Genomic DNA, 16,652 nt, shown 5'->3' on the forward strand with positions numbered 1-16,652 from the left:
CATTGCATTTGGAGGTTTTCGGGGTTCACAGGCGCAACATCTGGATAACCAGATATGCAATGAAATAAGTTAACAGATGGAGTGTGACTGGTTGCAACGGACCAATGTTTCTGTCCACTCACAAAAAACATCAAAATCAAATCGCACGACTACGCAACCGAGCCCATCTCCGAAAACCCCGTATTCAGCGTGCTCAAATGTTTAGCTGTGCGCGGACTCTGAGGTTCGCTGCTTCCCCCCACTCCACTTGCGTGCAAGTTTTCCCCGAGAGCCGCGGGACGTCGTCCCCACGACCAACCAGGGACGGACCGAGGTCATCCGGGCAGCCGCACGACAGCCCCAGGTCCCACAACTCATCCGCCAGTTTCAGGGCTTGGGTTCGAGCGGGTAAGGTTGCTGGGTGGTCGGAGAAGAAGGGGGGAGAGCAGGGGACTAGGCGGATGTACAAGGCGACAGAAGCGGAAGGACAGAATGTGAGCGAAGGAGTACGATGTGGGCGACAGAGAAGAGGGAGAGAGAGGAGGAGGAGGGGATGCGGCGACGTAGAGATAGAAGGAGGCGAACAGAGGCGAGAAAGAGAGGCGGAAGCGAGGTATAGCGAATTTCTGCAGTCGGATAGAGCGACCCAGGGGCGCCAGAGAAGCGAGCGAGTGAAATGTAGCGGACAGAAGGCGAGGAGCAGGATCGAGGAGGAGATGCGAACGAGGGAGGGGCAATCGCGGTGGGCGACAGAGCTTCAGAGAGCGACATAACGAGGGAGGAGAGCGCGCGACAGAGTAAGCACGGGAGCGAGGAGAGCAGCGGCAGAGAGTCGGAGCGACAGATGTGGCTTTCTGAGGGGGTGAGGGGAGAGGTTCGGGCGCTCAATTTGAGCCCAGGTACTGCAGCCATAAAATCCACACAGTCTAACCCCCCCCCCCCATCCAACCCTAGACTCAAATTAAGCCGTGAGGCACCTCCACGGCCCCCCCCCCCCCCCCCCCACCCACCCCCCGCCCCCTCCCCCCCCCCCCCCCCTTCAGATGGGTTACGCGTCTCGGGCAACGTGTCGTCTTCACTACACACCTACCAACACAATTGGTTAACCTCCACGAATTCAACCCCGAAGATTGTTGCACAATCAGATCCAACTGGGAGTTATTAAGTCGCGGACTGTGCTCTATTGCCAAGAATTATCATCTGCCGAATTAGGACTTCGCTGGTTCAACAATGCAATTTTTGAAATTTTGAAAAGTTGTTCTGGCTGTGTACACGCTGAGAGATCCGCCATTACTATTGAAGAGCTCTCTCTTTCCGTGCCCTCCATTTGTAGCCTGGACCCCCACTGTAACCCTCTCCTAAGATTATTTACGACCTACATGGATATACAACTACCACTTAATATCTAAGTTAACATCTGCGTTCAATAGTCTACTTTTGACAATTTTTCAGTCTCTTTGCACCTGGGCCAACAATCCCACGATCGCCACCTCTTTCAAAACCACATGAACCCTAGCTGGCATAGCGGCAGGTGTAGAGTCACCAATGAGCAGGACCTTGTTTCAGATCCCTACCAAAGTTTCGACCCCCCGGCTGAGTCTAGAGGAGTGGCATCGGGGGGCAGGACGTCCGGCAGCAAGGTGGGAGATGATGCCAACGGCAATTGGTGTTTGGCTACAGTTGCGCGGCTCGTCCGCTATTTCAGGGCGGCCAGGTGACAGCTCTGTGTAAGATGTCAAGCCCCGCTTGCCCCCTTGGCTCTGCCCCCCCCTCCACCCCCCCTGCCCCCCCTCCCCCCTCCCTTCTCTCCGCCCGCCAAACCATAGCTCCCGACTTCCCCAGGCCGCCAGGGTTCTCCACATCAGCCTCCCAGCATACCTCGATGGGGTTCGTCAGAAGGACATCTGCGCTCAGCATGACAAAACAGTCCACCTTCTCCTTCCATGCTTCCAGACTTTCAGCCGCTTCTCGATATCCATCTTTTCAGTATTTCCCTGTGAGATTGCATTTCATTTGGCAAATTTTCTTCCCTGAATCTCATTCAAGCTGTTGAGTTAAGGCGAGATAGATATCTTCTCCACTGGCTTCGTCTTCTAGCTCGTTGTAGACTTCTCAGCCTTTTTCATTTTCGTTGTTGAAAACTGTGTGTTTAATCCATGAAAATTTGTTTTCAATGTTTTTGAGCTGCTCCCGAAGGAACACTCAAGTCCTGATTGGGAGTTCTTTTATTCACCTTAGCAACTGTTATTCAGTTTTGAGAAGAGGAAGAGAACACCCGGATGAGGAATAAGACCATGTTCAAACTCGAGGTCTAACAACCAAATGTTGGCCGAGAGTATGCTTTTCAAGTCACTTATTAAAGACTTTGATTGCCAATATCAAACAAACATCGTCATCCGATATAAAATAAAGTCCCATCAATTATATTTATAAAGTTCTGGGAAGATGCTAGTTACAAGGCATTCTTTCCTATATATATACTTACAAATACCCAACAGTATGATTCACACTACTTGTATTTATAAATAGTCAAACAACAAATAAATAAATAAATAAATAATACAAGTGCAATAATAATACAAAAATAAATCACACAATAATAAAATAAAACATACGTATTTTAATACAAATAGTAATAATTTACACAACAAATAGTCAACATGTACATAAAAAACAGTAAGGCTGTGTCAATAACAATTAATATGCAGATAAATAATATTCCTGCAAGTCCAGAGCGATGAATGCAGTGGCGATCTGTTCTCAAATTGCCAGTGGAGAATTGAAGGCGCTTTAAGAATCGGGCCGTGACGAAGTCCACTAGCCAGTCCTCGGGCGGGCGGGTGGTTAAGTGGGAAAAAAAATTGAAGAGCGTGCGTGGTATGGTATCGCCAGCGACTCTCAGTTGTGGATGTCGCAGAGTGCCTGATAGCTGTTATTCATGCGTCTGGCCAGTTACATTGAGTCCCTCAGAGTTATGTGACATTGATTCCAACACAGAAACTACATTACCTGCAAACGCATGCGATTGGTTTAATACAGCATTCTCGTCACTATAACCTTAAATAATGTTTCGACAGGCCAACTTTTACTAATCTGTTCACACCTTTAATTAAAAGCAGTGGAAATATTACATAAAAAAAATAGCAAGTACGCTATGTTTCTAACTGGCAACATACAGACAAGCCAGGCTTGCCGACCGCCATCTTTAATAGCGGTAATAAAAATGGTTTGCTAACTCATAGGTTAAATCAAAAAACATACAGTACTACCTGGGACTATCGCTAAGCTTCAAAAGATATGCATTATTAACAAGTTTATACTAGTTTGAGTAGTGTGGTTTTATGTTTAAATTTTCCGGTTCTCGCATGAGCATTATTGTTTAGAGAGAAGAAACCAATCTTTGAAATACTTTTGCCATTGTGGGTCACATTCCGCAGATGTTTTGAGACTTTCAACACTTCTGTTGACTAAAGATTTGGGTAAACCGGCCACAGCGATGATCAAAATATTCCGAGAATTTAACATTGTGTTGGGAATGTTTCGATGTGGCCGGCGTTCAACCGGAAATGATGAGATGAACAGATGATAATTATACAATTATAAGTGCCTCGTAAACCTAAGATCTAACAATAATTGAAAATGGATGTAATTTGATGTAAGAAAATGTTCAGAGTGACCATTGGTATTAAAACACACTTATATTGTCGTTTCTTATGTGGATTTAGAGGATTTTAAATATTGTTCACTTATTAAAAGAATGGATTCAAAGCTTAATTTGAACAAGCGTATGTAGTCACTGATGTAACTACAAACTGCTATGATTGTATACAGATTGGATCGTTTTGTGTCGGATTTGCGCTGTTGTGTTAGCTGAAATTTGATAGTAGAACCTACTACTTAATTTAGGCTCTCGATAAGATTTTATTCCGACACCTTGTGGGCCGTGTCCTGATATAATGAAAAGTAAGATATTTGCATTTAAAACTAGATACTTATGTATAAATTGTTGGTGTATACAGTTTTAATGTTTTATCAGCCGTAGTCAAAACAATGTCATCCTTATAAGACCTGACTTAATTGTGGACTATCGTGGGTCAGTATAATAATAGTAATAAATGTTTATAATCATGTTGGAAGTTTATTAATTTCACTAAGGTATTATTACAGAACCTGGTTACGATACTAATAGACCCACTTAACAATAACTTAATTATATTTTTATTAAGTTTCAAATTACTCACACAACAGTTCTTAGTCGTGTCAAAACTGTTAGTAAAAAAAAAAAAACTGTAGTAGCCTGTGTCTCATAAACGAGTGAGTTAAAAGGAAATTGGCAAGAATATAAACGTTTAAATAGTATTTTTATATCCAATATTGTAAGAACTGTTATAAGGTTGTTCTGTAAGAAATTAAATATCCAATTTACAGTTTACATTGTCTCTATAAAGTAGATCAGCTCCTCTATTTAAAGTTTCCTATAATTTTAGTCGTTTTTGATTTACCAATGGTGGCACAATTTAAAGGAACATTCTGTATGTAGAGCATGTTTGGGGTAGTCGGTTAAGTAAAACTGCTAATTGTTCGAGTATAAAAATAATTATATTTGAAAGTATTTTTGTAGTATATGAACATTCTTGCGTAAATGTCCAGAACATGGCCTTAACTTTGAGTTTGTGCAGAGATAACGGCACTAAAATCCCGTGGAAGGTCCCCAGTAAGGTTTTTAAGCTTGAGTTTAGAACTTTAATTATATATAAGTATGTTCGTAAATGAATCAAATTTCAAAATTATAATATAATATATCCACTTTTGTGGACCTTTTATAGGATTACTGTCATAAAGGTGGAAAAAATTTAAAAATTGAATATTTATATAAATTATGAGATGTACCCAGTATTATATATGGGAAAGAATTTGAAATAATTTTACACTCACGATCTCTACATTACGAGTAAAATATGGAGAGAGTAGCCAAGATGGAAAGCTAAGGAGGGAGATGACAACTTATGCTTACTTTGTGCTAATTTGCCGAGAAATAGTCAGTAAGAAGCGCCCTGAGAACAACATAGAATTTACAACAAAACTGTGCAGAAGGGTGGCTGCCAAGAAAAAGCCATTATGTCAGATGGTTAACAATGACAAGAAGCCGCTGCAATAATGAGATGCTAACATTCATACTCGGAAAGGTAAGAAAATTGCGTGGCGAGAAAAATCAAACAAATGAAGGACTCCAATTCATTACAGCGATCAAATTCTCTGAAGGGACGAGTGGCTCAATGAGACTATGGAATGAGAGATGTCAACAAGAATTTGGGCTGAGCAGAACGCCGCCACTAGAGCCAAATTTGAACGAACTTTAAAGATAAAAGGAAAAGGCTGATAAGGAAATTACAGAGTGAAAAAGGTGCTTTCCCCTTATCACCCACCCACGATGTCCTCTCTGGAGAGTTGAAGCTGAAGGAAGATAAAGATTACGACAAACGAACCTGTTTATTTGAGAACTAGGCAGAAAACAGAAAAGACACTGAACTGTAGGTGTGGGGTTTAGTCATATATGGGCCACCGAATCATTAAAGCCAAAAACTTAATTTTAATATGGATACTCAGTAGTACAAATTATATAATTTTGTACAGTCTTTTCGTTTTAATCTAAGTTTAATCACAACTTAAGAGCTTTCAACATGTATTAATTTTAACTAATATTACTTAGACCTATAAAGGAATGAACTCCTCTATTTTTATTTGCCTAATTTGCAATTCAGATTTTATACATGCTAGAGCCTTTATTTGATTACATAAGTCCTTAATGTAATTATATAAGTGCATTTTAACCAATCCATGGATGTCAAAGATTTGTAAATTAAACAAAGATTTACGTACTATGTACTTAAGAGACACGTTACGAGTATCATAACTATGTAAATCGTTATAACTATAACTATGTACGTTACGAGTATCGTAACTACAATAGTCCATTCTCTATTACTGTCTCATAGTTTTACACAATTCTTCAATAAGAGGTAATGTATGCAATAATTTCATATAGTTATCTGTTACTGCATTCTTTCACCAATATATAATATATAATAATAATATCCATGGAGTGATACAAATTTGAAAGGCATTTTTCAATACTGAGAAAGTTAATACTCGAATTAATTAATAATATTTAGGTATCAGGAGTCGTTTGTGTATACCTGTCCGACTGATTATCAGTTACCTCAGAAAAAATCTTTCCTCGCGTTTTATACAGACTATCCGGTGACACAAACATTCTATTCTTGCAATGTGGAGTTAATCTGACAAGAAATATCAGAGAAACAGGACGAACGCAGAAAAGAGAAACTCACCCTAGGGCAGTGACCAAGAACTCAAAGAGCACAGACGAGGCCACCGCCATCAATCTATTGCTATCTTTACTCACTAAATGCTCTTGGCTGGACAGGCTACATCAATTAATCTCCTTGCTCTGGCTAGATCCTGCGGTTCTGCTCAGTTAACGTTTATAAGTCGGAAACGTTAAGGCTGACAAGGGAAATGATGAAGTTTGATCACATTGCAAGATACCATTCTGCAAATACTGGTTATTGATTGACATTCAAAACATGTTAGGTATGAGAAAGTAAAATACGGTGACACTCGTATGAACTGCAGTAGGAGTTTTCTTTTTAGTTGGTAGAGATTAATTCCTAAACAATGTTCACTTATACTGGGTATCCGAGAAATTGTCTGATGAACTTCATGAGTTTGGAAATGTGTAGTTTTTTACTGCTCATCTATGTTCTTTTAATATGTACAATTCGTGGTTAACAAACTATATTATGAACTGTAACTTTACAGGGTTGACTAACTTAAGGACTTTAAAGTTGGACTTACAAAAAAACTCTCCGGTTTCCAAACGGTAGTTTTAAAGTTTAAATATCAAATAAAAATATATAGTAGAAGTACATTGCTATGACATGTTAGCCAAGGTATAACTTTGGTTGCCTAATTTATATAAAACATAATTTCTGAATAGTTTTCAGTCATTCAAAATAAATTACATTAAAAGATAAAAAATACAAGAAAAGCCAGATTTTAAAGTTATTTTACAATAATGTGATAAAATTGATTTCACTTCCAGAGGTTATTTAACGAACTCTTTGTATTCCCTAACACAAAAGATTATGTGGTAATGCATTAAACATAGTTAGAAAGAAGTTTGTAGAAATTTGTTATAATAATTAGTCCGCTTAAATCCATTAAAATTATTATTTTCCGTTTAAAACATTGTCGTGATTGACAAAATTACAATTTCACAACATTTCTTTAGTTTTATTTTACACCAATGAAACTAGTCACCGTGTGTGTAAAAGCAGTGAAAAAAAAACATTTTCCTTAAGATTATATTAGGCTTCTGATTTAATACTGTTATCAAATAAACAAATATTGAAGTATATTCGGCTTAAAAACAACAGAGGAACTGAGCATATTGCTTATGTGTCTTTAACAATGTTAGGTACAGTATGTGAGTTCGTGTCTTACAGAATATTATTATAATAATATTAATAAACAAGGTTAAATATTGTAATTAAATAAAAAAGCTAATGTCATGTGTGAGAGCTGGTGTTTAGCTCATCTTCCTTGTAGTATAACGTCTGTAATTGGACGTTGTCCCAGAGTTGACCCCTGAAATCTGGAGCCATGTTCGTCTGAAGAGAAAAAAGTGGGCAGTAGACAAGCATAAACTGAACTCTTTTACATAGTTTCGACATCAGTCACTTTATCTATATACACATTGATTTAAACCATTTCTCACCATAGCTACGCTAATGTAGTGTGTGAGAGCTGGTGTTTAGCTCATTTCCTTGTAGTATAGCGTCTGTAATTGGACGTTGTCCCAGAGTTGACCCCTGAAATCTGGAGCCATGTTCGTCTGAAGAGATAAAAGTGGGCAGTAGACAAGCATAAACTGAACTCTTTACATAGTTTCGACATCAGTCACTTTATCTATATACACATTGATTTAACCGTTCTCACCATAGCTACGCTAATGTAATGTGTTTATGCCATAAATTTAAAGTTAATATTATTAAAATTCTTGTTTACAATTTAGAAAACTTCTACGAGGGCCGTGTTAATGGGACTGGCCCCACGCTTTTTCCCCCAAACAACCACAAGCTGAAACCAGCACAGTTTCATCAAATTTTCTCCAATTATCTGGTTTTGAGCTTTTATGTCATCGACAGTTGGAAAGGCAATAATCGACTGTTGACCTTGAAAAATAGAGTAAAGCAAAGACACTCACATCAAGTTTAGTGCAGTGGAGTAGTGACGCCTCCTATAAAATGTATGCAGCGACCGTAACTAGGTTATTCAGCACCCGGGGCAAAACACCTATTTTGGCGCCCCTCCCCCCCACCAATTGAACTGAAACTAATTCCTTATAAACTCCTTCTTCCCATTCAACTGAACTAACTCGTTACTTAACTTATTTCCTCACTCAAACTCTTCAGACTCGCTTCCATCAACTCATCTTAACTACTTCACTTTCTTAACTGTATCTATTTCATTAGACTTGTCTATAACTAACTTCGCTGCCAACATACTCTACTCTCTTAACTTAAACTTCAACTCTACACGCTAACTTAACTCTCTCCTCTCAACTCTAACTCTTAACTTTAACTCCCTAACGTTCGTGCTCTCTCTTAACTTCTATCACGTACCCACTTCAAACTCGTTGATCACGTCTCTCAACTCTAACTACAAACTGTCGAACTAACAAAACTCTACTCTATAACTTTCTGCTTTCCTTTCCAACTTACCCATCAAACTCAACTAAACTTCCTAACTAACTTAACTCATTTTTCAACACTGCCCTCGAACCTTAACTTACTAAACTTACCCTCTAACATCTCTACAAACTTAAAAAAAATAACTCAACTCAACTTTCTTTCTCTAAACTCTTAACCTAAACTTGTCCAACTAAACTCCTCTTCTTAACTCACCAACTTTTACTTCAACTACTCACTATCCTCTACTACTTTATCTCAAACTAACTTAACTAACTTCTCATAGTATATACTCTCAACTCAACTTTAACTACTACTCTAACTCTTATCTTATAACTTAAACTCAATAACTTCCTCCTCAACTTATGTCTATCTCCATAACTTTCATCTTCTCTCTAACAACTCTCCTCTACTATCAACTACACCTTTACCTTAGAAAAGTGAGGTGTGTCCAACTGTACCGGGTACGCTACATTAATAAACTATTCCTTGAATCATGATCTTAAAATACACCACCTCAAGTTCACAGTTATATAGGCCAAAATATATTTGGTAAATAATAGAATACGTATTTTCAAAAACAAATAGTTTATTTCAAAACAAACACCATTTATACTAAAACACATTATGATAGTAAATTATGCTTATAATAATTGCTAATAAAACATTTAATGTGTTCTTTTAGAATTTAAACTTTTCGGGCCTTTTCTTGCAGCAAAATGTACTGAACAATCTCACTGAAGCAATAGTTTTGAGCCTACCTTGGTGCTCCAATGGAAATAATCCCGTAGGTTTGTCATCCTCTGTTGCACCTTGTCCAAATTCCACGTAAATAATTTTTTATTATTTTAAAGTTTACTAAAACTTCTTTCATTCGAAGCCACTGAAACCGGAATTGTCAAGAAGATCCGCTAAAGGCAGTCAATTATGTTAGGATATACATCCTCCATTTTGTTCACACACAAAAAATTTCAGAAGATCAATTCGAATTGGGCCTGTTTGGAATATTTGGTACTAAATCCAAAACCCAATGGTAATATGAAACTTTCCACTTTCAGTGCCAGTTTGTTTTTCAGTTTATTCCGTCTTCTTTGTTCCAAGTCCTTCTTTTATATTTGGTGGCGAATTTCTATTTTTTTTTGCTTTTAGCCGTTCTAGGTCATCCCCACCTCATTGTTCAAAAGCTAGCTGCGAGTTGAAGCAAACCAAACCAATGATTTATGTTTTGAATAGAGTTGAATCATTCTCTGAGTTTCACAAAGAATGCGAATCGACCGATTTTCTAATAGCTGCTGTTGAAAGAATTTTGTTTTTTTCTTCTCTTCTGAGAATTCAGTTGCTCTCATCTTCGGCATTCTCATCAAAACATGCGCTTTTTTTCTTCTCTTTCGAACTACTTTAGAAATGAGGATCAAGGCAAAGATTTGTTGCCATTTCTTCTTTGCTTCTTTCATTGCAGGCGTTTGAATAGTTTGCCCTTTCCGAGTCTAGTATTCATGGAGATCAATCGACTGATGTGTTTTGGCCGATCAATGTATGGTGATAATCACCACTTGTAGGAGCTTGTTCACAATGTCAATGCGGGTCAATTGCTTTGTACCAAAAACAGGAGAGAACTATAAACTCAAACTGCTTTGACATTTTTTCAAAAGATTAGCTGCATTCATTTTTTAGTTTCATCCTGAGGTAGTTAGGCTGGTTTCTGAGGTCATATAAAGCATTTATAATTTTACCTAGAATCTTGTATAATACTTGTACAGCATCCCTCTTAGTCGACCCATCTGGTGTTACTGTTGTAGTTTAGAGATAGAGGGACATGTTTTAATAAAACCTCCCATCTTATCGGTCGATGAAGCAAAAAAATTGGTACAAGCAGTTAAGAGTTTCCAAATTATTGACTGTAAACTCCCCTTGACAGAACTAGCAGCATTTGCACCTAACTAAATTTAAGGAGATGAGCCGCGCAAGGCTACAAAATAAGCCAGGATGTTTTTCGGCAAGAATCCTATATTGGACGCCTTTGTATTTGCCTCCCTATATTCGAACCATTGTCATAGCACTGGCCCCGGCAGTTCTTCAAATCTAAGCCATCTTTTTTGATTTTCCTCTGAAATTTCTTGCGAAAGACCCAATCCAGTTTTTTTTTTCACCAACTTTTACAAAATCAATAAAACTCTCCACTACCTCCCGGACCCTGTTCGGTGATTTTCACATAACGAAGGAACTTGAAACATTTGCTCCAAATGACTTACGTCCGGGAGTACAGTCAAACATAATTGAAAAGTAATTTGAAAGCCCTTGATGTCCACAAAATATGTTTTTCTTCTCTGACTTTGGTCCTGCAATAATGTACTAAAAATTCATTCTGGATGAGCCGGCGAAAAGAAACTGACTAGGCCTTTTTTATGGCGAAGAATGTGCTCTTTCAGAGGTGCATGGTAATGAGATACTAGTTCAATAGTGTTCAAAAACCTACCGCATCCAGGGTCACTGAAAATCCAGGTTTTTTCATTGGAGCCTCGTAATGGGCTGCCATCTTTTGCTAGGGGTATGATTACATTCAATGATAGCATACAAAACACCCTATCCAGTGTGGCCTCTTCAAGTGCAATCATGTCTTGAAGTTCTTTGTCAATGCCAGAACGTTTTACATAAACTAGATTCTAAATTTTTCCAAGCACAAAAGCACTGTTTGTGATTTAAGGAGTTTCTCATGCTCAGGAATCCGTTCACCTTCACTTAATTTCTTTCCACTGATGTGAACCCTTCATCTTTGGCTAAAGCAGAAATCTTATGTGGATGTTGATGTACAGATGTGAGAAAAAAAGTTGCATGGGATACAATTACAAGGATATTGTTTGATTTGCTAAAGACTAGCCATGTTACGATGTACTTTTAAGCCATTAGTGCATAATTTTTTTTGTAAACCACGTCTTTAGTCAACTGTCCTCCCATCTCTTAAAGTATTGATAAGATCAGGTTCTATTTTCCCTTCATGTCCAATAATCTCGATACGTAGAAAACATCTGTCCGGCATCCGAAATGGTATTAGGCCCCACCTTCCCCGTATCCTTTTAGATTCAATAGATTTAGTAGACTCACCATGGTTGGAACAGTTGTCAAACTCGTAGACCGTACCATTATTATAACTTTTGCTCCGGATGAAACATCTCGATCTCTTCACCCTCGACGTCATCCTGGGTGAACCCGTTGGTACAACTGGAAGTTCTTACAGCTGAAGATTTTTTCCGTACCAAGATTAGCATTAGTTGAAAACACGTCTTGGACTGCATCAGCTGATGACCCTCCATCATCAAAAGTCGTACTTGTACTACAGCTGATTTCATCTGATAAAATAAAAAATTCGAGTTTACCTTCATTCGATAAAATAATATTATTGGTATAGTTTTGTCAATTTGTGTAAGAACTTAGCTGTTTAAATTGTGCCGTATTTATCTAAAAGCATAGTTTAAACGCTAAATTAAACAAAACTGCCGACAAAGCATCTCCTACTATACTAATTTTTTTAAAATAAATTATGACGTTTCTTAGTTCTTGGTTAAAGCGAAATGTCGTCTTCAAGTGTGACGATGACTAGATTTGCTGCTTGTTAGCGTTTCTTCTAAGAAATAGCTTTAAGAAGAAGAAAGCCTAAAACCCCATGTGTTCAATTATATATTTTTTAAACACAGATTCATATCAATAGTACGCTGTCTACAGTTACAGAAAAGTTAATTATGAAATATTTTTAAAGTTTCAATAAGTTTAATCATTAATCTCTATTAGTTAATAAATACAAAGTAACAAAGTACTGTATATCTATCTGTACCTACCTTTACTGTTTGTTTTTCATTATAGCCATGAATGATAGAAGAGTCGAGGATTGATGTGCTTCTTTTTTTCTCTCTTTAGCTCTTTTGCGATTTTCCGCACCAGACAGGTTTTTTTTCGACATGACTATTATTCACAAACAACGAAAATAATATTGCTAGTAAACACTCAAAGAAACAGCTTCCGCAACCACTTTTACGTGACACCGAACCACTTGATAGATGTATATCATTAAGTAAAAGTAATGAACCTATTTGACAACAATAGTATGTGCACAACTGCACAACATACGCAGTTAGTCTGTTAGGTCAAGGTCAGGCCAGCGAGCATCGATGTGATGAGTTTTGTGGCAATGTGGCATGTGTGGTGCGGTGAGAGTTATGGTGGAGCTGCGGGTGGGAGCCGGGAGGGGAAGGAAGTGTCTGACGCCGGCGCCGTCCCTAGTGAGTCATTCCACAGATAACACAGTGTGCCCATACTCCGTTCTGTACAAGTTCATTAGCAGACCGTAAAACATGATTCGTAAATAGACAGAAAGCATTCATCATTTCACTTTGCATTTTCTTAGACATAAATCAAATACAAAATAAAAAATATAATGAAATTTTCTTTTGCAACACACCTCCACCCCCCCCCCCCCCCACCCCCCCCCCCCCCCACCCCCCCCCCCCCCCACCCCCCCCCCCCCCCACCCCCCCCCCCCCCCACCCCCCCCCCCCCCCAATCATCAATATTCCTAACGAAGAAAAACGTCGCGAAGCAGCCAATTAGCCTCGACTTGCTAGGAATATTGAGAGAGCAATAAGCGAGTTACTTCTGAAAGGTTTCTTTATGTTTTTATGCCTTGAATACACTACTGTCGATAAACAGCTATATAACTCTACTCCTGGATGGCTCCGAACCAGATTAAAAATGTATTTAGTTGTATATATATATATATATATATATATATATATATATATATATATATATATGTTATATATATAATATATGTGTGTGTGTGTGTGTGTGTGTGGTGTGGTGTGTGTGTGTGTATATATATATATATGTATATATATATGTATATATGTATATATTTTAAGTTTATTATTGTATAGTTTAACTCAGTTGAATACAGTTGCAAAGTTGTTTAAAAAAAACTAAATTAAACTTTTGAACCTGATTATGTAATACTGAACAAAATTAAGTTACATAATTAAAATTATAAAACTATTTATTGCAATAGGCTCTACTGTTTTCTTCTATTTCTAAAATATCTCACATTTTGCCAGTTACAACTTTGAATGGTGTGAATCATTTCAATGATAGATAACTTAAACAACTACGAGGCTTATTATCCCAAAAGATAGCGAATTACTCAAAATGTCAGCTTTTCTTCTGGATATATCTATTAAACCCTATTCGGGTAAATTAACATTGTAAATTAACGAGGTATACTGCTCATTGGATTACTATATGTACACTATCACACTGAAATACAACAATTGTTCGGATCTCAGCGGCATTTAGAAGTGAAACAGTGAGGCCCGAGATCTGGATAAAGAGACCCTTAATCACACATACCAATAATTGTGTTTTGCCAACAGTTTTTAACAAGTCAACCGTTCACGGTCATTATGGTAACTCTGAATTAATTGTTTATAATCTTAACCATCTATTATTAATTCTGTAATAAATTTAAAATGTTACGTACATTGGGGTTAGAAAGAAGTGTATGTAATTGGTCCACGTGTAAAACATCATATTACTTTATACTATGGCCAAAACTATCAGTTTCACAATTTTGAAAACAGAAAAATGTCAATCCGTGTTTTAAACACAATGTAACTAAAAACAAAGCTCAACAACAACCAGGTCATCTTACAAAGGCGTTCAAAGGATAAAGCGAGCTGTCTTGTAAGGAAGCCTTTGTCATGCATTAATGATACCTGGCAAAACATTCTCATCTCTAACCAAAGGTGCTAACGTTTCTTTTATTCTTTACAGATTCGGTACCGTGACCTACTTCGGTAAAACTGTCACTCTGTAATTAACTATATATTTTTCTGGAGGACTTCATTGAAACAACATTGTATAAACCGAATATCGAGACTATTTACTCATCTCTGATAATACAAGAGCCACATGAACTTTACATTCGTTTCTATCATAGCTGGGAGAAATAATGTTTTGCTTTGCATTACAGAGAACTCTTTAACGATTGTAACATAAACTTTTTTTCTTTCGATGAAACCTCATCATACACTAATGGTAAAATATCAAACACTCAAGTGAGAATAAACCATGGTTAAATTTGACCACAAAACCATTACGACTACACCAAGCCCGTATAGAATTGAGAGATTAGATAACGTAATAAAAAATCCACTGTAAAATCCTCTTGACGTTCCGTGTTCAGTGGATTTACTTATTTACTAGGAAACAATCGATCATCTAATAAAGAGATAAAACCTCACTGAGACAAACCACCATAATTCATTTTATTTGTTATTAAATACGTATCCAAATAAGAGGTGACTTTCGCTGAGACTTCGGGTGTGTGTATGTGCGTAATGGCACATGGTAATTGCAGAATTGTCATAGTGTGGTAATAGGTGGTTGATCTCATGACCGTCACGTTTACGGAACGGATTCCTAGCCGCGCGCATCTTATTGATCTTTCAATCATCAGCTTTGGGCTAGCAGGTTCGAGAAATGTATCCATCCTTTGTTTTGTGGAAAAGTTGCTCTACAAGAGAACTTGATCTTTCCAAGAAATCGGTACTATTCGTCGAAAATATGTAAAATAAACATAGTGCAATTTAATTTAAAAAATTTTCAAAAACCAAAACGTCTCTGTTAAACAAGATATCGATGCCTTAAATTTATTAAAATATATGCTTAACAAATCAAAATATATTCCGCAGTATGGGATTTAGTTTCTTTCTTTTACGAAACCTTATTGAAGACCATTAAAGCGTATGAGAATAATGATTTGTCAATGGATATCAAATTACTTAATCTTTTACTTCTGATTAATTGTTTATAAATAAATACAAAACAAGTTTTATGTAAAGTACTGGAAGCCTGCTCCTTATTCAGATTTAAGCATATTACAATTTTAGGTTCTGGTCTAACTGATCGTCCACTGAGTGTGAACACAAACGTGGAGAAAAGTGAGACTCCCAAGACAAAAGAATAAAAGAACTTTAATAGCGAAGTTACATTGCACATTATTGCCCTGCGTATTTTAGGTTTCATTTCCCAATAACTCGTAGTTGTTGACAAGACCTTCAGAAATTAATTTCCACTTAAGACGGTTTCTATTGTTTAATCAACTCATTATATCTTACAATCTTGTCGGTTTTCAGATTTCAAGTTTTAATAAGTAGTTTCTATGTCTGTTTCATATTGATAATAAACACTGAAAGACTTAAACTTAATTAACTTAAAATAAACCATTCCTCAAATTTTAAATATGTCATTTTATTGAAATAAGAAATATGTACATTTTTATAGTATATATTAATGTTGTATACTACGGTTATAAAGTAGAGAAAATTTTATACAGTGTATGAAACCATCTTGCTGTAGTTTATACCAAGATATAGTTTATGATTTTAGCAAAAAAGGGCAAATTTAATCACTTTCCTCTCAATAATTAAGTTTTTATGATTTTTGTAGCGACAAAGTCTGGGGCGGGAGGAATATAATCATGTAAGAAAACACCATAACACTAAATACAATTTAGTTTATATTTTGCAACGATAATTCACCGGAAAAACTAATTCATTAAAGGGACGCTGATAAAACGAAAAAAGCAATATTTATTGGCTATTTTGATATGTAAAGTTGTTAGATGATTCTAACAATACAATATTATTAATATTTTTCCAAACTTTGCTGACACTCTGTCTGCACTCATCATCGAATTCTACTCCTCCCAAATTTTATCGCGCGCCAAAATCCAAACAAAACTAACTACTTGCAAGATGAGGTCCTGAGCAGAGCTCATTAACCTGGCTGTGGAGGTCTACGCGTCACTGAACGCGCCCGTTGTTAGCTCCACGTTCCGTTGGCCTCTTCAGTCGA

General features: G+C 37.2%; 1 protein-coding gene across 1 annotated transcript in view; it reads left to right on the forward strand.

Annotated features, from left to right (window-relative positions):
• The first annotated feature begins 823 nt into the window (after positions 1-823).
• Positions 824-16,652, forward strand: part of LOC124368637 — a 39,832-nt gene continuing 24,003 nt past the window's right edge. The window contains exons 1-2 of the mRNA XM_046825911.1: positions 824-878; positions 1,432-1,693. Coding sequence (XP_046681867.1) covers positions 824-878; positions 1,432-1,693 — 317 coding nt within the window. The remainder of the gene's footprint in view (positions 879-1,431; positions 1,694-16,652) is intronic.

Source organism: Homalodisca vitripennis, chromosome 1 (assembly GCF_021130785.1).
Source record: "Homalodisca vitripennis isolate AUS2020 chromosome 1, UT_GWSS_2.1, whole genome shotgun sequence".
Classification (NCBI taxonomy): domain Eukaryota; kingdom Metazoa; phylum Arthropoda; class Insecta; order Hemiptera; family Cicadellidae; genus Homalodisca; species Homalodisca vitripennis.